This window comes from Pseudophryne corroboree, chromosome 1 (assembly GCF_028390025.1).
Source record: "Pseudophryne corroboree isolate aPseCor3 chromosome 1, aPseCor3.hap2, whole genome shotgun sequence".
In the NCBI taxonomy this organism is placed as follows: domain Eukaryota; kingdom Metazoa; phylum Chordata; class Amphibia; order Anura; family Myobatrachidae; genus Pseudophryne; species Pseudophryne corroboree.
The window spans coordinates 46,603,981-46,627,990 of NC_086444.1; the positions used below are offsets into that span (position 1 = coordinate 46,603,981).

Below are 24,010 nucleotides of genomic sequence, written 5' to 3' on the forward strand. Positions count from 1 at the left end.
CCCAAGAAGGGCAGACAAGTTGTAGGATTCAGCTGCGACTTTGGAATATTGATAATCCAGCCGTGTCGCTGTAACACATTCAGTGAAAGTGAGACGCTGTTCAGCAACTTCTCCCATGATCTCGCTTTTATGAGGAGATCGTCCAAGTACGGGATAATTGTGACACCCTGTTTGCGCAGGAGCACCATCATTTCCGCCATTACCTTGGTGAAAATTCTCGGGGCCGTGGAAAGCCCAAACGGCAACGTCTGAAATTGGTAATGACAATCCTGTACCGCAAATCTGAGGTACGTCTGATGAGGAGGATATATGGGAACATGCAGGTATGCATCCTTTATGTCCAGAGATACCATAAAATCTACCCCTTCCAGGTTGGCGATGACCGCTCTGAGCGATTCCATCTTGAACTTGAACCGTTTTAAGTAAAGGTTCAGGGATTTTAAATTCAAAATGGGTCTAACCGAACCGTCCGGTTTCGGGACCACAAACAGAGTTGAGTAGTACCCCTTCCCTCTTTGAAGCAGGGGAACCTCTACCACCACTTGTTGAAGACACAATTTGCGAATCGCATGTAACACTATCTCCCTTTCCAGGGGGGAAGTCGGTAGGGCCGATTTGAAAAACCAGCGAGGAGGCACCTCTTCGAAATCCAGCTTGTAACCCTGGGAAACAATTTCTATTGCCCAGGGATCCACCTGTGAGTGAACCCAAATGTGGCTGAACAGTCGAAGACGTGCCCCCACTGGAGCGGACTCCCTCAGGGGAGCCCCAGCGTCATGCGGTGGATTTTGCAGAGGCCGGGGAGGACTTCTGTTCCTGGGAACTAGCTGTGTTGTGCAGCTTTTTCCCTCTACCCTTACCTCTGGCAAGAAAGGACGATCCACGTACTCTCTTGCTTTATTGGAACGAAAGGACTGCATTTGATAATGAGGCGCATTCTTAGATAGAGAGGGAATATATGGCAAGAAATTCGATTTACCTGCCGTAGCCGTGGAGACGAGGTCCGAGAGGCCCTCTCCAAACAATTCCTCACCCTTGTAAGGCAACAACTCCATATGTCTCTTGGAGTCGGCATCACCTGACCACTGTCGGGTCCATAAGACACGCCTAGCAGAAATAGACATAGCGTTTATCCTGGAACCCAGTAAACTAATGTCTCTTTGAGCATCCCTCATATATAAGACAGCATCTTTTATATGCCCCAGGGCAGTGATTTTCAACCTTTTTTTACTTGCGGCACACCAAACAGTATTTTATAATTGCCAAGGCACACCATCAGTTCCCCACAGAATAAAAGCAAAAAACACACATTGGCCCTCACAGTAAAAAAAAGTTCCACACATACATTGGCCTACACAGAAAAACGAAAAACATTGCTCCCCACATAAATCTTATTGTTACCCACATGAATAATTTACATTGTCCCCCCCCCATAAATCCTATTGTTCCCCACAGGAGAAATAAAACAACAATTATTAACCCCTACCGGTCAGCTGTCCTCCTCCGTGGCGGGGGTTGTTCATAGTGTAGGGTTGAGAATACTGAGCAGTGGGCGGTTGGGCAGGTGTGGATGTGGGTGGGCAAGGAAAGCTGTGTATGCAGGCGGGAACTGGAAGATGTGTATGCAGGTAGGTGGGCTGGCTGGGTGGTGAGAAGCGGTGGCCGTGACCTAGGATATCACACCGCCGCATCTTCAAGGCATAGGTCACGGCAGGAGCACGACTGCTCCTCTAAGAAGAGCCTGGGCCAACAGTTCACTCTGAAGGTGCACGAAGCGGCTCTGGCACCGCGGCACACCTTGCAACTGGTCGCGACACACTAGTGTGCCACGGCACATTGGTTGAAAAAGCCTGCACTAGGGTCATTAAAATGGTATCCTTATCAAGGGTCTCAATATCCGCTGATAAGGAATCTGTCCATGCTGCTACAGCACTACAAATCCAGGCCGATGCAATAGCCGGTCTGAGTAACGTACCAGAATGTGTGTAAATGGACTTCAAGGTAACCTCCTGCTTGCGGTCAGTAGGATCCTTGAGGGTAGCCGTATCTTGGGATGGAAGCGCTATCTTTTTTGATAAGCGCGTCAAAGTTTTGTCTACCCTAGGGGAGGATTTCCACCGGATTCTGTCCTGTGACGGGAAAGGATACGCTATTAGAATCCTTTTGGGAATCTGCAGTTTTTTGTCTGGAGTTTCCCACGCTTTTTCGCATAATTCGTTCAGCTCATGTGAGGAGGAAAAGGTGACCTCAGGTTTCTTTCCCTTATACATGTGTACCCTCGTGTCAGGGACAGGGGGTTCCTCAGTGATATGCAAAACATCTTTTATTGCGATAATCATATATCGAATACATTTTGCCACCTTTGGCTGTAATTTTGCATCATCGTAGTCGACACTGGAGTCTGAATCCGTGTCAGTATCTGTGTCAACTATTCGGGATAGTGGGCGCTTCTGAGACCCCGAAGGTCCAGCCGACATTGGGACAGGCATGGGTTGACTCCCTGACTGTTCCCTAGCTTCAGCCTTGTCTAATCTTTTGTGCAATAAATTAACATTAGCACTTAAAACATTCCACATATCCAACCAGTCAGGTGTCGGCACTGCCGACGGAGACCTAACATTCATACACTCCCCCTCCTCCTTAGATGAGCCTTCAATCTCAGACATGTCGACACACGCGTACCGACACACCACACACACACACACACACACACACACACACACACACACACACACACACACACACAGGGAAGCTCTTTTCTGAAGACAGGTTCCTCACCAGGTATGTTTACCCAGTAGCGCTTTTGTTATGTATATGCGCCAATTATGTGCCTCCCCCTCTACTTTAAAAACCCTTCTTTCACCGTGTGTTAAGCAGGGGAGAGTCCGGGGAGCTTCCTCTCAGCGGTGCTGTGGAGAAAAATGGCGCTGGTGAGTGCTGAGGGAGAAGCCCCGCCCCCTCGGCGGCGGGCTTCTGTCCCGCTCAAATTTCTCAATAACATGGCGGGGGGCTCTTTATATACATGTACAGTGCCCAGCTGTACATGTATGTATATATATATATATATATATATATATACATACACATATATATATATATATAAATATACACATATACCACAGGAGAGGTTTATATTGCTGCCCAGGGCGCCCCCCCTGCGCCCTTCACCCTTACAGTGACCGAGGTGTGTGAGGTGAATGGGAGCAATGGCGCACAGCTGCAGTGCTGTGCGTTACCTCTATGAAGATCAAGGTGTCTTCTGCCGCCTCTGATGTCTTTAACTCAATACTCACCCGGCTTCTATCTTCCGGCTCTGCTAGGAGGACGGCGGCGCGGCTCTGGGACGGACGGCTAGGGTGAGACCTGCGTACCGATCCCTCTGGAGCTAATGGTGTCCAGTAGCCTAAGAAACAGAGCCCTGAAACTCAGAGAAGTGGGTCTGTTTCTCTCTCCTCAGTCCCTCGATGCAGGGAGTCTGTTGCCAGCAGGCTCCCTGAAAATAAAAAACCTAACTAAAATGCTTTCTTTACAGGAAACTCAGGAGAGCTCCTGAAATGCACCCAGTCTCCACTGGGCACAGTATCAAACTGAGGTCTGGAGGAGGGGCATAGAGGGAGGAGCAAGTGCACACCCATAGTCAAAGTCTTTCTTAAAGTGCCCATGTCTCCTGCGGAGCCCGTCTATCCCCATGGTCCTTACGGAGTCCCCAGCATCCTCTAGGACGTTAGAGAAATATATTTTAACACATACAGTATTATTCTAATTAAGGCCAACTGGATTGATTATATACATAGTACCAGTCAAAAGTTTGGACACACTTTCTCATTCAATTGAATGAGAAAGTGTGGCCAAACTTTTGACTGGTACTGTGTATATGTATATACACACACACACACACACACACACACACACACACACACACACACACACAGATAATGTTTAAAGTGCGCACAAATGTAAAACCAGAAATAAGCAGAACCGGCTTTGTTAATAAGTGCATGTTGTGGCCACGACAGGGTAATCCGGCGATGGATGGAGACGCTTCTCCCTGCGAGGTTGGAGTAAGCACAGACTTTGCTAAACTGCACAATAAATTATTTCCCCAAACCCGCTGCACAGACGTAAACAGAAGAGCTGCTGAATGTCCAGGACATAACATGGAAAATGATCGCGGGGGAGGACGGTGCTGGCTTTACAGAGCTAAAACCACAAGCTAATAAAGGGGAGATAAACACAGAGAGAAGGCTGCTGGGACACAGGGAACTGTACAGTAGGCCCAGATTCCCCAGCTAGATATAACAGGAGAGGAGGACAGGCAACAGAGTGAGCGTCAGACAAGAGTCAGCTCTGATGTCATCACTTCAGTGACCATGAGCACCGTGTGTGTGTAAGGAACAATGCACCAGTGACTGTGTATAAGAAGGCAGCTTGGATTTCTGTGACCTGTATAGAAGCGCTCGGATTACAGCCTCATGCTGTTCTACCGTGTCAGAACTCAGGGGGTGATTCGTACATCATTACAGTAGGGAGCAGATGATCCCATATATCACATTCAGTTAAAGTGTGGCGCACACTCCTATTTCCAGTCATATCAGACAACAGTACATGTGATCACACAACTAACATCAGCGACCGTGACAGGAGTCAAAACTGACACCGGATGTGCCCAGGGCACTCAGCTTAGTACCTTGCCCAAAGTGTCAGAGGTTCCGGCTTGTGGGGACGATCCAGAGGGCCGGATCGCTGTGTGTGTGAACCCGGGCTAATGGGCAGGAGACGTATAACATTGTATCGTGTGTGCCGCACCTCTTGCTGTCTGGGCCCTCACTGGATATAACATTAGTCATGAAACCCTTATATACACCCCGCGGGGGGAAATATTAGGGCGGAGTATGAACGGATTGTCACAAGGCTAACACACACATCTATGGGGCCAATTCTTGGCCCAGGAGCTAACAGGCCAGATCTCGCCCAATATGGCTACGTGCTGATCAAACAGGACATCAGCCATCTTGTGTGACTAGCGGCAGCTATGAACGGGTTATGCTGGGGTTGGGGTTGGGGCATTCACCTCAGTCTGGTCAGCCTGGAGAGTCTGGGTGCTTTAAGATGTATGTCGCAGGAAAGTTAAACGTTCATTGCTATTTTCTGGCTGGGTATTGACTGGAAACGTTACGTACTGAAAAAGATGGCATTAGGCTTATTTGTGCACTGACTTACAGCGTCCATCTCCACCTAAGTGCCAGAGTTCCATTACTGCCTAATTCTGTATTTATTCTTATTAACTAACACAGGTCATCTAATCACGGTGTTGTATTGCATGTATGGACTTGCTAGTACATCCAGTCTGGCGCCCGCCGTAACAGCAGTGTACTCGGAGGTAACAGTTGTCGCGACGCAGCGGAGAGTTGTTGGAGCGTCTTTTACCGTACTTTTAAGGGGCACAGAAAGATTTATTCATAAAAAGAAAAACCCTATACAAAATAAAGCTTGGGGCTGCAAAAAACCTAGCAGCCCAATTGTTCACCGTGGCCGGCTCCTGCCGCACCAAACAAAAAATAAGAATTTACTTACCGATAATTCTATTTCTCGTAGTCCGTAGTGGATGCTGGGGACTCCGTCAGGACCATGGGGAATAGCGGCTCCGCAGGAGACAGGGCACAAAAGTAAAAGCTTTAGGATCAGGTGGTGTGCACTGGCTCCTCCCCCTATGACCCTCCTCCAAGCCTCAGTTAGGATACTGTGCCCGGACGAGCGTACACAATAAGGAAGGATTTTGAATCCCGGGTAAGACTCATACCAGCCACACCAATCACACTGTACAACCTGTGATCTGAACCCAGTTAACAGCATGATAACAGCGGAGCCTCTGAAAAGATGGCTCACAACAATAATAACCCGATTTTTGTAACAATAACTATGTACAAGTATTGCAGACAATCCGCACTTGGGATGGGCGCCCAGCATCCACTACGGACTACGAGAAATAGAATTATCGGTAAGTAAATTCTTATTTTCTCTGACGTCCTAAGTGGATGCTGGGGACTCCGTCAGGACCATGGGGATTATACCAAAGCTCCCAAACGGGCGGGAGAGTGCGGATGACTCTGCAGCACCGAGTGAGAGAACTCCAGGTCCTCCTCAGCCAGGGTGTGCCCCTGACCAAGTAGCAGCTCGGCAAAGTTGTAAAGCCGAGACCCCTCGGGCAGCCGCCCAAGATGAGCCCACCTTCCTTGTGGAATGGGCATTTACATATTTTGGCTGTGGCAGGCCTGCCACAGAATGTGCAAGCTGAATTGTACTACACATCCAACTAGCAATCGTCTGCTTAGAAGCAAGAGCACCCAGTTTGTTGGGTGCATACAGGATAACAGCAAGTCAGTTTTCCTGACTCCAGCCGTCCTGGAACCTATATTTTCAGGGCCCTGACAACATCTAGCAACTTGGAGTCCTCCAAGTTCCTAGTAGCCGCAGGTACCACAATAAGCTGGTTCAGGTGAAACGCTGACACCACCTTAGGGAGAAACTGGGGACGAGTCCGCAGCTCTGCCCTGTCCGAAGGGACAATCAGATATGGGCTTTTGTGAGACAAAGCCGCCAATTCGGACACTCGCCTGGCCGAGGCCAGGGCCAACATCATGGTCACTTTCCATGTGAGATATTTCAAATCCACAGATTTGAGCGGTTTAAACCAATGTGATTTGAGGAATCCCAGAACTACGTTGAGATCCCACAGTGCCACTGGAGGCACAAAAGTGGGTTGTATATGCAGTACTCCCTTGACAAACTTCTGGACTTCAGGAACTGAAGCCAATTCTTTCTGGAAGAAAATCGACAGGGCCGAAATTTGAACCTTAATGGACCCCAATTTGAGGCCCATAGACACTCCTGTTTGCAGGAAATGCAGGAATCGACCGAGTTGAAATTTCTTCGTGGGGCCTTCCTGGCCTCACACCACGCAACATATTTTCGCCACATGTGGTGATAATGTTGTGCGGTCACCTCCTTCCTGGCTTTGACCAGGGTAGGAATGACCTCTTCCGGAATGCCTTTTTCCCTTAGGATCCGGCGTTCAACCGCCATGCCGTCAAACGCAGCCGCGGCAAGTCTTGGAACAGACATGGTACTTGCTGAAGCAAGTCCCTTCTTAGCGGCAGAGGCCATGAGTCCTCTGTGAGCATCTCTTGAAGTTCCGGGTACCAAGTCCTTCTTGGCCAATCCGGAGCCACGAGTATAGTTCTTACTCCTCTACGTCTTATAATTCTCAGTACCTTAGGTATGAGAAGCAGAGGAGGGAACACATACACCGACTGGTACACCCACGGTGTTACCAGAACGTCCACAGCTATTGCCTGAGGGTCTCTTGACCTGGCGCAATACCTGTCCAGTTTTTTGTTCAGGCGGGACACCATCATGTCCACCTTTGGTCTTTCCCAACGGTTCACAATCATGTGGAAGACTTCCCGATGAAGTCCCCACTCTCCCGGGTGGAGGTCGTGCTGAGGAAGTCTGCTTCCCAGTTGTCCACTCCCGGAATGAACACTGCTGACAGTGCTATCACATGATTTTCCGCCCAGCGAAGAATCCTTGCAGTTTCTGCCATTGCCCTCCTGCTTCTTGTGCCGCCCTGTCTGTTTACATGGGCGACTGCCGTGATGTTGTCCCACTGGATCAATACCGGCTGACCTTGAAGCAGAGGTCTTGCTAAGCTTAGAGCATTGTAAATTGCTCTTAGCTCCAGTATATTTATGTGGAGAGAAGTCTCCAGACTTGATCACACTCCCTGGAAATTTTTTCCTTGTGTGACTGCTCCCCAGCCTTTCAGGCTGGCATCCGTGGTCACCAGGACCCAGTCCTGAATGCCGAATCTGTGGCCCTTTAGTAGATGAGCACTCTGCAGCCACCACAGAAGAGACACCCTTGTCCTTGGAGACAGGGTTATCCGCTGATGCATCTGAAGATGCGATCCGGACCATTTTTCCAGCAGATCCCACTGAAAAGTTCTTGCGTGAAATCTGCCGACTGGAATCGCTTCGTAAGAAGCCACCATTTTTCCCAGGACCCTTGTGCAATGATGCACTGACACTTTTCCTGGTTTTAGGAGGTTCCTGACTAGCTCGGATAACTCCCTGGCTTTCTCCTCCGGGAGAAACACCTTTTTCTGGACTGTGTCCAGAATCATCCCTAGGAACAGCAGACGTGTCGTCGGAGACAGCTGCGATTTTGGAATATTTAGAATCCACCCGTGCTGTCGTAGAACTACTTGAGATAGTGCTACTCCGACCTCCAACTGTTCTCTGGACCTTGCCCTTATCAGGAGATCGTCCAAGTAAGGGATAATTAAGACGCCTTTTCTTTGAAGAAGAATCATCATTTCGGCCATTATCTTGGTAAAGACCCGGGGTGCCGTGGACAATCCAAACGGCAGCGTCTGAAACTGATAGTGACAGTTTTGTACCACGAACCTGAGGTACCCTTGGTGAGAAGGGCAAATTGGGACATGGAGGTAAGCATCCTTGATGTCCAGGGACACCATATAGTCCCCTTCTTCCTGGTTCGCTATCACTGCTCTGAGTGACTCCATCTTGATTTGAACCTTTGTATGTAAGTGTTCAAATATTTCAGATTTAGAATAGGTCTCACCGAGCCGTCTGGCTTCAGTACCACAATATAGTGTGGAATAATACCCTTTTCCTTGTTGTAGGAGGGGTACTTTGATTATCACCTGCTGGGAATACAGCTTGTGAATTGTTTCCAATACTGCCTCCCTGTCGGAGGGAGACGTTGGTAAAGCAGACTTCAGGAACCTGCGAGGGGGAGACGTCTCGAATTTCCAATCTGTACCCCTGGGATACTACTTGTAGGATCCAGGGGTCCACTTGCGAGTGAGCCCACTGCGCGCTGAAACTCTTGAGACGACCCCCCACCGCACCTGAGTCCGCTTGTACGGCCCCAGCGTCATGCTGAGGACTTGGCAAAAGCGGTGGAGGGCTTTTGTTCCTGGGAATGGGCTGCCTGCTGCAGTCTTCTTCCCTTTCCTCTATCCCTGGGCAGATATGACTGGCCTTTTGCCTGCTTGCCCTTATGGGGACGAAAGGACTGAGGCTGAAAAGACGGTGTCTTTTTCTGCTGAGATGTGACTTGGGGTAAAAAAGATGGATTTTCCAGCTGTTGCCGTGGCCACCAGGTCCGATGGACCGACCCCAAATAACTCCTCCCCTTTATACGGCAATACTTCCATGTGCCGTTTGGAATCTGCATCACCTGACCACTGTCGTGTCCATAAACATCTTCTGGCAGATATGGACATCGCACTTACTCTTGATGCCAGAGTGCAAATATCCCTCTGTGCATCTCGCATATATAGAAATGCATCCTTTAAATGCTCTATAGTCAATAAAATACTGTCCCTGTCAAGGGTATCAATATTTTCAGTCAGGGAATCCGACCAAGCCACCCCAGCGCTGCACATCCAGGCTGAGGCGATCGCTGGTCGCAGTATAACACCAGTATGTGTGTATATACTTTTTAGGATATTTTACAGCCTCCTATCAGCTGGCTCCTTGAGGGCGGCCGTATCTGGAGACGGTAACGCCACTTGTTTTGATAAGCGTGTGAGCGCCTTATCCACCCTAAGGGGTGTTTCCCAACGCGCCCTAACTTCTGGCGGGAAAGGGTATAACGCCAATAATTTTCTATCGGGGGAAACCCACGCATCATCACACACTTCATTTAATTTATCTGATTCAGGAAAAACTACAGGTAGTTTTTTCACACCCCACATAATACCCTCTTTTGTGGTACTTGTAGTATCAGAAATATGTAACACCTCCTTCATTGCCCTTAACATGTAACGTGTGGCCCAAATGGAAAATACGTTTGTTTCTTCACCGTCGACACTGGAGTCAGTGTCCGTGTCGACCGACTGAGGTAAATGGGCGTTTTAAAGCCCCTGACGGTGTTTGAGACGCCTGGACAGGTACTAATTGGTTTGCCGGCCGTCTCATGTCGTCAACCGACCTTGCAGCGTGTTGACATTATCACGTAATTCCCTAAATAAGCCATCCATTCCGGTGTCGACTCCCTAGAGAGTGACATCACCATTACAGGCAATTGCTCCGCCTCCTCACCAACATCGTCCTCATACATGTCGACACACACGTACCGACACACAGCACACACACAGGGAATGCTCTGATAGAGGACAGGACCCCACTAGCCCTTTGGGGAGACAGAGGGAGAGTTTGCCAGCACACACCAAAACGCTATATTATACAGGGACAACCTTATATAAGTGTTTACCCTTATAGCATCTTAATATATAATAATAATCGCCAAATAAGTGCCCCCCCTCTCTGTTTTAACCCTGTTTCTGTAGTGCAGTGCAGGGGAGAGCCTGGGAGCCTTCCTAGCAGCGGAGCTGTGTAGGAAAATGGCGCTGTGTGCTGAGGAGAATAGGCCCCGCCCCCTTTTCGGCGGGCTTCTTCTCCCGTTTTTGTGACAACCTGGCAGGGGTTAAATACATCCATATAGCCCCAGGGGCTATATGTGATGTATTTTTAGCCAGCATAGGTACTTTCATTGCTGCCCAGGGCGCCCCCCCAAGCGCCCTGCACCCTCAGTGACCGTTGGTGTGAAGTGTGCTGAGAGCAATGGCGCACAGCTGCAGTGCTGTGCGCTACCTCATGAAGACTGAGAAGTCTTCAGCCGCCGATTTCTGGACCTCTTCTCTCTTCAGCATCTGCAAGGGGGTCGGCAGCGCGGCTCCGGTGACCCATCCAGGCTGTACCTGTGATCGTCCCTCTGGAGCTAGTGTCCAGTAGCCTAAGAAGCCAATCCATCCTGCACGCAGGTGAGTTCACTTCTTCTCCCCTAAGTCCCTCGTTGCAGTGAGCCTGTTGCCAGCAGGACTCACTGAAAATAAAAAACCTAACAAAACTTTTACTCTAAGCAGCTCTTTAGGAGAGCCACCTAGATTGCACCCTTCTCGGCCGGGCACAAAAACCTAACTGAGGCTTGGAGGAGGGTCATAGGGGGAGGAGCCAGTGCACACCACCTGATCCTAAAGCTTTTACTTTTGTGCCCTGTCTCCTGCGGAGCCGCTATTCCCCATGGTCCTGACGGAGTCCCCAGCATCCACTTAGGACGTCAGAGAAAACTAAATTGCTTGAGCCAGAAGGCGGGGATATAGGGGGCTGGCCCGATACATCCTGGCAGTCTGAAAAGCTTAACTGCTTGGTGCCCAATCTGCTGTCGCTTCATCATATCCCAAGGTAGGATCCTGTGGATCACTGTGGACCCTGATAGAGAAATAATGGTCAGGCCTCAGTACCTTTTACTGAATTAAACAAAGTATTGTCCTATAAAAGACCCCTGGACAGAAGCATCCGAAGAGAACGACAAGTAACGCAGGGTGTCCACCATCTACGGCCTCAGAAAAAATGTAGCGCGCGGCTGTAAGTGCCTAGGAAAGAATGTGGCGGATTTATAATGTGTTTGTATACTCCGCGGCCAGCTCGCGCTCTCGCAGATACAGGCTGAAGCCTTTTTCCGTTGTGTAAATGCCATCCCCTTACAGCTGTGCTTCTGCTGCAGTAAAACAGGCCCAGCAGACACCGCAATAAATAAAGGCCTATTTCCAGCGCTTGATAAAATGACGGTGTTTGATGTTTTAAACCATGGGGCATATGACCTTAAACAGAGGGATGGAAAAATTTGGTTCCCACATGCCAAGATTAAGCACACACGGTCTGTCTTGGTGGGCGTTGAGTTCCCAAGAAAGGAAAACTTCAGCTGTGCCAAGGTAAACACTGGGGGAAAAAAAGGAGTTTGGAAAATTCCCCTTTTCAACACTGGATTTTGTTGGTAAACCAATTAGTGCTACAGAAGTAACATTATATGAAGCAGGTCCAGGAGAAGTGACAATTGTCTGCAGGAACGGGCTGGGGGGAAATAATTCAGTAGCCGGCTTTGTTCCATGTCCTGCAGAGAGGACACTGATCCGACCGTGGCGCCAGTCGCATCACCCTAACGCTGCATTAATTACTCTGCCAGCGCGCTCCTATTTGGCTATTGGGCTGTGCGAGGAGCGCCTGTAATAAAACCGTTTAGGCGGCTGGACTTTGCTTGCTGAAGATTTACGACAAGTGCCTGTGGCAGCAAATAAGGAATCACACTTGCAGGACATCAAGTAACCGTGTTATGTTGTACGCCTGCTTAGCAGATTCATCTCATTGCAGGCTGTGATGAGATAGATGTACGAAGCCTTGGAATGTGGTAAAGTGGTGAGTGATAAAGTAGCGGACAATCAGCTCCTATCTGCCGTGTTACAGGCTATGTTTGAAAATAACAGCTAGGAGCTGGTTGGTCAGTCTCCACGTTATCACTTTCCGACGCTTAGTACATCTGGCACTATTTCTTTTCTACTCATGATCAAATTTAGGCCCAGATTTATCAAGCCTTGGAGAGTGATAAATAGCATGTGTCAATCGGCTCCTAACTGCCATGTTACAGGCTGTTTGAAAAGGACAGCTAGGAGCGGATTGGCTGGTACTTTACCACAGTGCAATTTATCACTCTCCAAGGCTTGATAAATCTTGGCCATTGTCTTCAAACAGACTATCAGACAAGACAGTGTTCGTGCAGCTCATAAACCCGAATGCTTGTGGGGTCAAGTTGCATGCTAACAAAGGTTAGACGGAGCCATGCAATCCGGCATCACGGTCATCTGTGGGCCATATAAGCTGTAATAACTGGCCACTTGCCCAATGGGGGCTGCAGAATAACAGCGTGTAAAGGCCAGCAATATACGTCATTCACCACACCCAGGAATCTGGCTCTCAATAGGGCTATGAATTCCTTCCCACCTTTGACCTCTAGATGCTACGGCTCTCATAGTCTGAAACTTAAATAACGTGTTTTAGATGTTGGCTCTCATAAATGTTAATCAAACTGTAGCTAAAAACTATATTTCCAAGGGAAATGTGGAGAGTTAGCATGTATCTCTATAAAAGCAGACGTAATACTAGCGCTCGCCAAGTGTAGCTCCTCCCCTACAGCACATGGCCCCACCCCTTCTATACACACCACACTGCTGTGAGAGAAGGGAGAGGTCACTGCACAGAATACCCACAGTCCTTTGCAGCATTACAAAGTCATGGAGAACCGCCAACTTATTCACACTGGTCCTCCATTCAAATTACAAGGGGCTTAAAAGGTATGATAAAACGTTGTCAGGATTGCAAATGGCGCCCTGCTCAGGAACAGGAGTGTAATGCGAAGGTACGAGCATATACATCAGCCTAGTGTTTAGGATGGTTTAGTGATGTTCTAATAACATTCTACATTACAACGTTACAACTTGCCAGGAACCTCCGCCACTCACAGCGTACACTCAGAAAATGTTCCGTCCCATGAAATGAGATGTGACAGCTCCCACCGGCAACAGATTCTCACAACCGCACACTCAAGGCAAATCATTTTTATTACAGCGATCCTGAGACGTTATTTTGTTGCACAAACAGACATCATGTGCCGTATAAACACTATAAATCCCTTTTTTGTCCACTTTCCTATTGTATCTTCCCCTAAGAGCTGCGCTGGACGGTCGAGTAAACACTATAAAAACCGAGCCTGAAGATTTAAAGTGTTTCCCTAACTCTTCCCAAAGCTTCACGGGCCCAGCCCTATAGTAACTAACGTGAGCCTTTCGCCTACATGTAGGATGCGGCAGACAAAATGCAAAGGGCTGCAGCCTCTCATTGAAATACTGACGCATATAGGCCCTCATTCCGAGATGATCGCTCGCTAGCTGCTTTTAGCAGCATTGCACACGCTAAGCCGCCGCCCTCTGGGAGTGAATCTTAGCTTAGCAGAATTGCAAACGAAAGATTCGCAGAATTGCGAATAGAAATTTCTTAGCAGTTTCTGAGTAGCTCCAGACTTACTCTGCCACTGCGATCAGTTCAGTCAGTTTCGTTCCTGGTTTGACGTCACAAACACACCCAACGTTCGCCCAGACACTCCCCCATTTCTTCAGACACTCCCGCGTTTTTCCCAGAAACGCCAGCATTTTTTCGCACACGCCCAGAAAACGGCAAGTTTCCGCCCAGAAACACCCACTTCCTGTCAATCACAGTACGATCACCAGAACGATGAAAAATCCTCGTTATGCCGTGAGTAAAATACCAAACTTTTGTGTAAAATAACTAAGCGCATGCGCTCTGCGAACCTTGAGCATGTGCAGTAAGCGACTAATCGCAGTATAGCGAAAATCGGCAACGAGCGGACAACTCGGAATGACCCCCATACTGCCCTAATAATGGTGCTGGACGCTAGTGGACTGATGGGCTGCAATCCCAGGATTTACAGCGGTCTCCATGTGACAAATGCACGCTAATGGCTGGACTTGTCTATGGATTTCTAAAGATCAAAGGTCATAGATGAAAACTTATATATTCTCTCTGCTGTTTCATAAGCAGACGTGGCCCTAAAACCTTCCCAATTATGTGCGCAAAATATGGCTTTTATGCCCCCAGCTAGCAAACTTCAACTCCCAGCAGTTTTCTGGTGTTTTTCATAGAATGACATAACAAATGGTAATCGTGTCACTGATGAAACATCATGACATCACAGATCACAAACCCCTCACGTACATTCCTTGTGATATTATAAACACATTGCACAAGGAGACACCTTCAGCAGATGTTACTCAGTAAAGTATGCACCCACTATCGCGTCCCGTGTGTTACATACTAACATTACCAATCAGCTTTTAGCAGTCTAACTCCTGATGGACCATGAAAGTAAGAGTCTGATTGGTTGCAGATTTGCGCCCTCGAGCAATAAGCCTAAAAGTGCTATCTGTATATCTGTGTAGTTATTCATGTCCTCTGATACCCACATGGGCTGTACTGTCAGCAGGAAATGACCTTACCCCACCTACATGGATGTCGCACAGCGTCTTCCGCAGAAACGTCTCATTCAGGCAAAGAAAGGTAAGACCTTGAGACATACAGATCTGCGCTATTACTGGTAGCTGCAGGGTTAACGCGTCAGTCTGTTACCATGGTTATTATTCAAAATTCCAATAGTTCTGAATAACACAGAGATTCAGCGTTCGGTTCCTATGGTAGAGAACATGGCAGCTGGTGGCTCTTGCCATAGGGAAAGCCATTATTTCTTATACTAGAGAAACAGCGACGGCTGCAAAAATATAGATTTGTAAATAATGAACATACATTACTTTACATGACATTTAGGAGTGTATACATGTGTTGTCAGTACTTGGGACTGCAGTTGTAGAAACTCTGGGGCCCAGCTCAAATAAAACATGCAGGGTCCTCCGCCCCCTCTTCCATGGTCACCATGCCCCCAATTCCCCTGTGTGGCACGGAGCCATGGTGCACGTGAAAACGTATTTTCTAATGAACCCCCCCCCCCCCCCCATGCCAGTTATATGCCCCTCAGGCCCTCCACACATGCCCCGGAGAATACCCTCTATCTCTGTACAGACCCTTTGGCGCCCAAAGCTGGATTAAGGGTTTGTGAGAATCGGGGTACATAAGACAAGGGGCCTCTACGGACTAAAATGTATGTCGCCTAGTCACCAAAGCTTTAGGGATTTGGATAGGATTACGCTACTTTTAGATGCTTTTAAATACAAAGGGACAGCATTTTAATACATCTTGGTATTTTATTAACTAATATTAACAAGCATAGCAAATGATGGCTCTTGGCCCCCCGTCTCTTTCATGTCACAAACACATATGGGGCATACTGATAAAGGCAGTACCAGACGAGAGACCGGGAGTAACATCCAGTATACAGGTATATGGCTCTATCCGCAAATAAAAAAATAAAAATAAATATAGATTATTTTATATATATATATATATATATATATATATATATACACACACACACACACACACACACACACACACACACACGTTGAGTATCCCTTATCCAAAATTTAAAATTCTACATTTTTGGGTTCCCTACTGAGATAATGACATATATATTATATATTATGTGTATATATAGATATATTATATAGATATATAACATAATATACATATATATGTGTAATTTTCTCAGTAGGGGAACCAAAAATGTGGGATTTTGAAAAAGGGGCTGCGGGCCCCGAAACGTCGGAAGCATTTGTGTATTGTGATGCATTAATACACTATTTTTGACACCACAAGTCCCGGAGTGCCGCTGAATTCTTTATCCACATATACATTCCACTGCGGAGGGCACCCGGGCCATACACTGCATTACTCCAGGGAGTGCGGGCTGCACAAAAGTACACACACATACATATATATATATATATACACACACACACACACACACACACACACACGCACACATACACACACTGTGTATGTAAGTGTTGTGTGTTTTTAAAGAAAAAATATATTGTAAAAATATGTTTGGAAATATACAATAAAATCCAGGAAAAATCATGTGCAGTTTATTGTTTTATAGCACGCAAATGTTGACCAAAAAACACTAATTCCTATGGTTTAAACTGAAAGATCCCAGATGTATTCCTCACATAAACATATAGACACACAACTCTAGCTGCCAGATCAGCATAACATAAAATCACAGTCATTTACTATAATCATATGGTATAAAGTCACTAGTGAATTGCCTGACCGTGGCATATAAGAAATACCCCTAGCTCGATGAGGGACAGCTTGCAGTGTGTCTATTACAGAGTGAGTTATAACAGCAGCAGCCATTTTTATGGAGACCAAAAATTCAGTAAGACCTATGTTATTAACTCAGCCACAATGGCTTCAGGGTTGGAGACAAACTGGTGGAATAACGGATCGTCAAGCGGTGAGAAAAGTAACCGTGACGTGTCGGACTGGATTATCAGCGCAGATCCACCAATGACAGCCCAGTCCCTTCCAGATGTACCCACCTGTAGCACCCAGATGGTGGTCCTGGATGTAAACATATTGTGATCAGTGATGTAACAGCCCAAATCATTCCCATCTATCTAGCTTTATATGTCAGCCTGTTCTTTTAACAAAGATTTTATTTTCCCAATTCCAGCTTTTTATAAAAAAAACAAAAATAAAAATAAATATAGAACACCACCACGTGTTCCTTTCAGAGATCGCCACACCGTGTAGTGCCGAGTCACATGGTGGGAGCTGTGTACGTGACGTGATCATGTGCGTGGAGTGTGCGGCGGCTTAATTCCTCCGTATAGTACATAGTAGTTAAGTGCACCACTGTACAAAGTCTATGGAGTATATAGCAAGTGTACGCAACATGTGCCACTCAAGCTGCTGAGGAACTACACATCCCAGCATGCCCTGCCACACCTTTAGCATGCCCTGAATGACAGAGTGCCACAGGTTGCCTACCCCTGGTACACAGCATGATGTTCTACAAGTTATGTATTGCAGGTACGTGGAGGGATAAAATATGGGCACCTACAAATCTGCTCACTGTGACTAGAATAAGCCGGTCTCCTATGAGGGGGGAACGCAGTCTGACGTCAGGAATCCATGAGGCCACTCTCAGTACTTTACAGGGAAAGTTGTGTACTAAACCGCACAGCTTACCCTCCACTTCAGCTGCTGGGGAAAGACTGGTAACCTGCCACTCTAGTGCCCTGACTGGGCCTGGCATGAGACTGCCAGGGTCAGACTGTGGTGCATGGCAAGCGAGGGCCGGGGTCACTTCTCAAACCAAGAGCCATCTAACCACCTATCCTCATGTGACTGCAATAATATGTACATAAACAACAAACGTGCTATCACCCACAACACATGTATTCACGTCTCCAGTTACCTGATAATCCTCTGAGCGGCATACTGGTGCAGACAGCGGAACTGCGCAGACATGTTGGCCAGGGCTGCCAAGCAATTGGTATGCAGATACTTGTCCTGAAATGAGAAAGAGTAATCATTACCTTCCATACTGTGTATATATATATATATATATATATACACACACATATACATACACATACATCTACATACATATATACACATACATATGGATCTATGTTCTACGCATACAGTTTTAAGTGCAAAGAAAACACTTTCCTAAATGCAAACCGTGTTTAATTATGGAAAATTAAAGAAAAGCTAAGAGGTACAAGACACATGGGGATGACTATGAAATACACAATCTGATAATTTATGTGCCGTATACTGTACTATTAAGAGAAACACTGTACAGTGTCCCTATAACGGCAAAGCTTTTAATTATAAAGGTAGCAGAATTATATTGTGAGGACTGCTCAGTGGATACATCTTATAATTTAACTTTACTAACAGAAATAAAATATGCAAAAGACAAATGCTTATTTCCAAGGTCTCCTCCAGCCTCTGAGCCCAGTTAGCTTTGGCTTAGTGTGCCATATGGCTAACCTTAATTGCAGGTCGCCAGGGGTCAGAATACCGACAGTGGCATCCCTGCCATCAGAATCCCAAGAGACCCCAGAAAGTAACCTAACCATCCCCTGCACTAACCCTCCCTCGTGGGTGCCTAACCCTAACCTTTCCGTCCCCGCACCCTAACCTCCCACCCGACGCAGCAGGATGTGAGTGTGTCCCGCTGAAAGAACGTTTCGGGATTCTGGGCGTCTGTATTTTGACGCCAAGATCTGGACCCCCATCGGTATTTAGACGCCAGGCTTATGCTGTCGATTGGGAATCCAGCGTCAGTATTTCGACTGCTGTGATTCCATCCGGCGGCATTTTAACTGCACCCAGTCTAGTTATATACTATAAGAATAATTTCACCTTTCAAGATCTCAAGGCATCTATCATCATAGCAAATCCTAGTTACAACACCGATAAAATGATAAAGGATTACATACAGTGGCGGCAGCCATTTTGTGCACTGAACCAACCTTCAGCAGAAGATACCCTAGCAATACATTAGGAACTGGAACCTCAAGTTTGTGGTCAGAAAGTGTTGCTGTGATGTTGTTGTTTTCTAGTGAGTTCATAGGCTGCAATATCATTAATACTAAATGCAAAATGGCTGCCTACACAGACTGAAAAGTGCAAAGGTCTCCAGATAAATCTGGTTTCGGTAGATAACTGGTATCAGCAAAGTACTTGGATCTCCGGAGAGAACTTATTAGTCTACTGGACTCCAGAGATGCACAGAACTCCAGAGATAACTGGTATCAGCAAAGCGTGAGGGACCCGAGAGAAAAATTAAGTTGGCAGGATATGAGGGATTCCAGAAAAAAAAAAAACAGGTATTCAGAGAACGTGAGGGACTCTAGAGAAGACAGCTATAGGCAAAGTGTACAGGACTCCAGAAAATACTGGTGTCAGAAGAGCATGAGGGCCACAAGAGAAAACAGGTATTGGCAGACTATAAGAGACTCAAGAGTAAACTGAGCGCGCTGGGAATCCAGAGAAAATGAGCATCAAAGTAGCACTAGGGACTCCAGAGGTCACTGTATCTGCAAAGCGTGAGGGACTCCAGAGAAAATTGGTTTTGGCAGAATGTGAGGTATTCCAGAACAGGTATTGACAGAGCGTGAGGCACTCAAGAGAAAAAGCTACTGGCAAAGTGTATAGGAATCTGGTGAAAACTGTTATTGGCAGTGTGTGAGGGACGCCAGAAGAAACTGGTATCGGCAGAGTGCGAGGGATGCGAAAGGAAACTGATATCCGCAGAGTATGAGGGACACCAGAGAAAACCGGTATTAGCAGAGCGTGAGGGATGCCAAAGGAAAGAGGAAGAGCGTGAGGGACGCCAGAATAAACCGGTACCGGCAAAGTGTGAGCAACTCCAAAGGAAAGCGGTAGCGGCAGAACGTGAGGAACTCCAAAGGAATCGGATACAGGCAAAATGTGAGGGACTATACCAGCAGTGTGAGAGGGACTCCAGAGGAAACAGATACCAGCAGAACGTGAGGGACGCCAGAGGAAACCTGTACTGGCAGAGCGAAAGAGACGCCAGAGGAAACCGGTATCGGTAGATGGATCCCAGAGGAAACCGGTACCAGTGAGCGTGAGGGATGCCAAAGTAAACCGGTACCGGCAGAGCGTGAGGGAGCCCAGAGGAAACTGGTACCAGCAGAGTGTGAGGGAGCCCAGAGAAAACCGGTACCGGTAGAGCGTGAGGGACGCCAGAGAAAAGGGACGCCAGAGGAAACCAGTACAGGTAGAGCATAAGGGACGCCAGAATAAATCGATACCGGCAGAGCGTGAGGTATGCCAGTGGAAACCAGTATCGGCAGAGCGCGAGGGATGCGAGAGGTATCCAAAGAGTATGAGGTACGCCAGAGAAAAACGGTACTAGCAGAGCGTGAGGGACCCCTGTCATCCCTCGCATGACGTCTCTCCCATAGTCCTGTTACCCTTCGCATGAAGTCTCATTCACAGTCCCGTCACCCCTCGTATGAAGTCTCTCTTGCAGTCCTGTCATTTCCCGCATGGAAGTCTCTGTCATAGTCCAGTCATTAAGTCTCTCTCGTAGTCCCGTCACCCCTCACATAAAGTCTCTTTCATAGGGGGTAATTCAGACCTGATCGTAGCAGCAAATTTGTTAGCACCAACTGCCCAACCAAAACCATGTGCACTGCAGGGGGGGGGGGGGGCAGATGTAACATGTGCAGAGAGCGCTAGATTTGGGAGGGGTGTGTTCAAACTGAAATCTAAATTGCAGTGTAAAATAAAGCAGCCAGGTATTTACCCTGCACAGAAACAAAATAACCCACCCAAATCTAACTCTCTCTGCACATGTTACATCTGCCCCACCTGCAGTGCACATGGTTTTGCCCAACTGCTAACAAATTTACTGCTACGATCGGGTCTCAATTACCCCCATAGTCCCGTCACCACTCGGATGAAGTCTTTTACACCGTCCCATCATCCCTCGCATGAAGTCTCTCTCGTAGTCCTGTCATCCCACACATAAAGTCTCTCTTATAGTCCTGTAATCCCTCGCATGACGTCTCTCTCATAGGGGTCATTCCGACCCGAGGGATGAATGACCCCCACAGTCCTATAAATCCTCCATGAAGTCTCTCTCATAATTCTAATATCAAACAAATGGTAATCTCCTTTTCAGCGCTTGCAATCAGCAGCTTTACTCTACCTCCAGGTGTACACCAACATCTACAACATATGTAGACAGAAAAAGATGAAGTGGAGCATGCAGCGCTGAGTGCTATAGGTTGGAGTTCTTATACATAAAAATAGCTATGCAAACTCCACGCCAAGTATATACTGTTAAAGGTGGATCAGATCAATAGGATCACCGTCCTTGCTGTGTCTCTCTCTAATGTAATGACACTCACTTTAAATAAATGGATGACGTCACTAAAAGGTATCTTTAAACATGCACTTCCGTCCTGGACCTCCAATTTAACCCACAACACCAGTGTTGACCGTGGATAGATGACTATAAATGGATATCAGGTGGATAAAGGTAAAAAATCCCATCAGGGAGTTTATTCAACAGGGTAAAAAAATAAGAATTTACTTACCGATAATTCTATTTCTCGTAGTCCGTAGTGGATGCTGGGGACTCCGTCAGGACCATGGGGAATAGCGGCTCCGCAGGAGACAGGGCACAAAAGTAAAAGCTTTAGGATCAGGTGGTGTGCACTGGCTCCTCCCCCTATGACCCTCCTCCAAGCCTCAGTTAGGATACTGTGCCCGGACGAGCGTACACAATAAGGAAGGATTTTGAATCCCGGGTAAGACTCATACCAGCCACACCAATCACACTGTACAACTTGTGATCTGAACCCAGTTAACAGCATGATAACAGCGGAGCCTCTGAAAAGATGGCTCACAACAATAATAACCCGATTTTTGTAACAATAACTATGTACAAGTATTGCAGACAATCCGCACTTGGGATGGGCGCCCAGCATCCACTACGGACTACGAGAAATAGAATTATCGGTAAGTAAATTCTTATTTTCTCTGACGTCCTAAGTAGTGATGAGCGAGGTTCGGTTTTACTCGGTTCTCAAAACGGCATCTTATTGGCTATCCAAAACACGTGACATCCGTGAGCCAATAAGATGCCGTTTTGAGAACCGAGTAAAACCGAGTAAAACCGAGTAAAACCGAATCCGCTCATCACTAGTCCTAAGTGGATGCTGGGGACTCCGTCAGGACCATGGGGATTATACCAAAGCTCCCAAACGGGCGGGAGAGTGCGGATGACTCTGCAGCACCGAATGAGAGAACTCCAGGTCCTCCTCAGCCAGGGTGTGCCCCTGACCAAGTAGCAGCTCGGCAAAGTTGTAAAGCCGAGACCCCTCGGGCAGCCGCCCAAGATGAGCCCACCTTCCTTGTGGAATGGGCATTTACATATTTTGGCTGTGGCAGTGCTGCCACAGAATGTGCAAGCTGAATTGTACTACACATCCAACTAGCAATCGTCTGCTTAGAAGCAAGAGCACCCAGATTTTTGGGTGCCTACAGGATAACAGCAAGTCAGTTTTCCTGACTCCAGCCGTCCTGGAAACCTATATTTTCAGGGCCCTGACAACATCTAGCTACTTGGAGTCCTCCAAGTCCCTAGTAGCCGCAGGTACCACAATAAACTGGTGCAGGTGAAACGCTGACACCACCTTAGGGAGAAACTGGGGACGAATCCGCAACTCTGCCCCGTCCGAATGGACAATCAGATATGGGCTTTGTAGACAAAGCCGCCAATTCTGACACTCGCCTGGCCGAGACCAGGGCCAACAGCATGGTCACTTTTCATGTGAGATATTTCAAATCCACAGATTTGAGCGGTTTAAACCAATGTGATTTGAGGAATCCCAGAACTACGTTGAGATCCCACAGTGCCACTGGAGGCACAAAAGGGGGTTGTATATGCAGTACTCCCTTGACAAACTTCTGGACTTCAGGAACTGAAGCCAATTCTTTCTGGAAGAAAATTGACAGGGCCGAAATTTGAACCTTAATGGACCCCAATTTGAGGCCCATAGACACTCCTGTTTTCAGGAAATGCAGGAATCGACCGAGTTGAAATTTCTTCGTGGGGCCTTCCTGGCCTCACACCACGCAACATATTTTCGCCACATGTGGTGATAATGTTGTGCGGTCACCTCCTTCCTGGCTTTGACCAGGGTAGGAATGACCTCTTCCGGAATGCCTTTTTCCCTTAGGATCCGGCGTTCCACCACCATGCCGTCAAACGCAGCCGCGGTAAGTCTTGGAAACAGACATGGTACTTGCTGAAGCAAGTCCCTTCTTAGCGGCAGAGGCCATGAGTCCTCTGTGAGCATTTCTTGAAGTTCCGGGTACCAAGTCCTTCTTGGCCAATCCGGAGCCACGAGTATAGTTCTTACTCCTCTACGTCTTATAATTCTCAGTACCTTGGGTATGAGAAGCAGAGGAGGGAACACATACACCGACTGGTACACCCACGGTGTTACCAGAACGTCCACAGCTATTGCCTGAGGGTCTCTTGACCTGGCGCAATACCTGTCCAGTTTTTTGTTCAGGCGGGACGCCATCATGTCCACCTTTGGTCTTTCCCAACGGTTCACAATCATGTGGAAGACTTCCTGATGAAGTCCCCACTCTCCCGGATGGAGGTCGTGCCTGCTGAGGAAGTTTGCTTCCCAGTTGTCCACTCCCGGAATGAACACTGCTGACAGTGCTATCACATGATTTTCCGCCCAGCGAAGAATCCTTGCAGTTTCTGCCATTGCCCTCCTGCTTCTTGTGCCGCCCTGTCTGTTTACGTGGGCGACTGCCGTGATGTTGTCCCACTGGATCAATACCGGCTGACCTTGAAGCAGAGGTCTTGCTAAGCTTAGAGCATTGTAAATTGTCCTTAGCTCCAGTATATTTATGTGGAGAGAAGTCTCCAGACTTGATCACACTCCCTGGAAATTTTTTTCCTGTGTGACTGCTCCCCAGCCTCTCAGGCTGGCATCCGTGGTTACCAGGACCCAGTCCTGAATGCCGAATCTGCGGCCCTTTAGTAGATGAGCACTCTGCAGCCACCGCAGAAGAAACACCCTTGTCCTTGGAGA

General features: G+C 47.6%; 1 protein-coding gene across 1 annotated transcript in view; it reads right to left on the reverse strand.

The window, feature by feature from the left end:
• DYM (dymeclin) overlaps positions 1-24,010 on the reverse strand; it is a 532,360-nt gene that overhangs the window by 266,860 nt on the left and 241,490 nt on the right. The window contains exon 11 of the mRNA XM_063958471.1: positions 17,818-17,912. Coding sequence (XP_063814541.1) covers positions 17,818-17,912 — 95 coding nt within the window. The remainder of the gene's footprint in view (positions 1-17,817; positions 17,913-24,010) is intronic.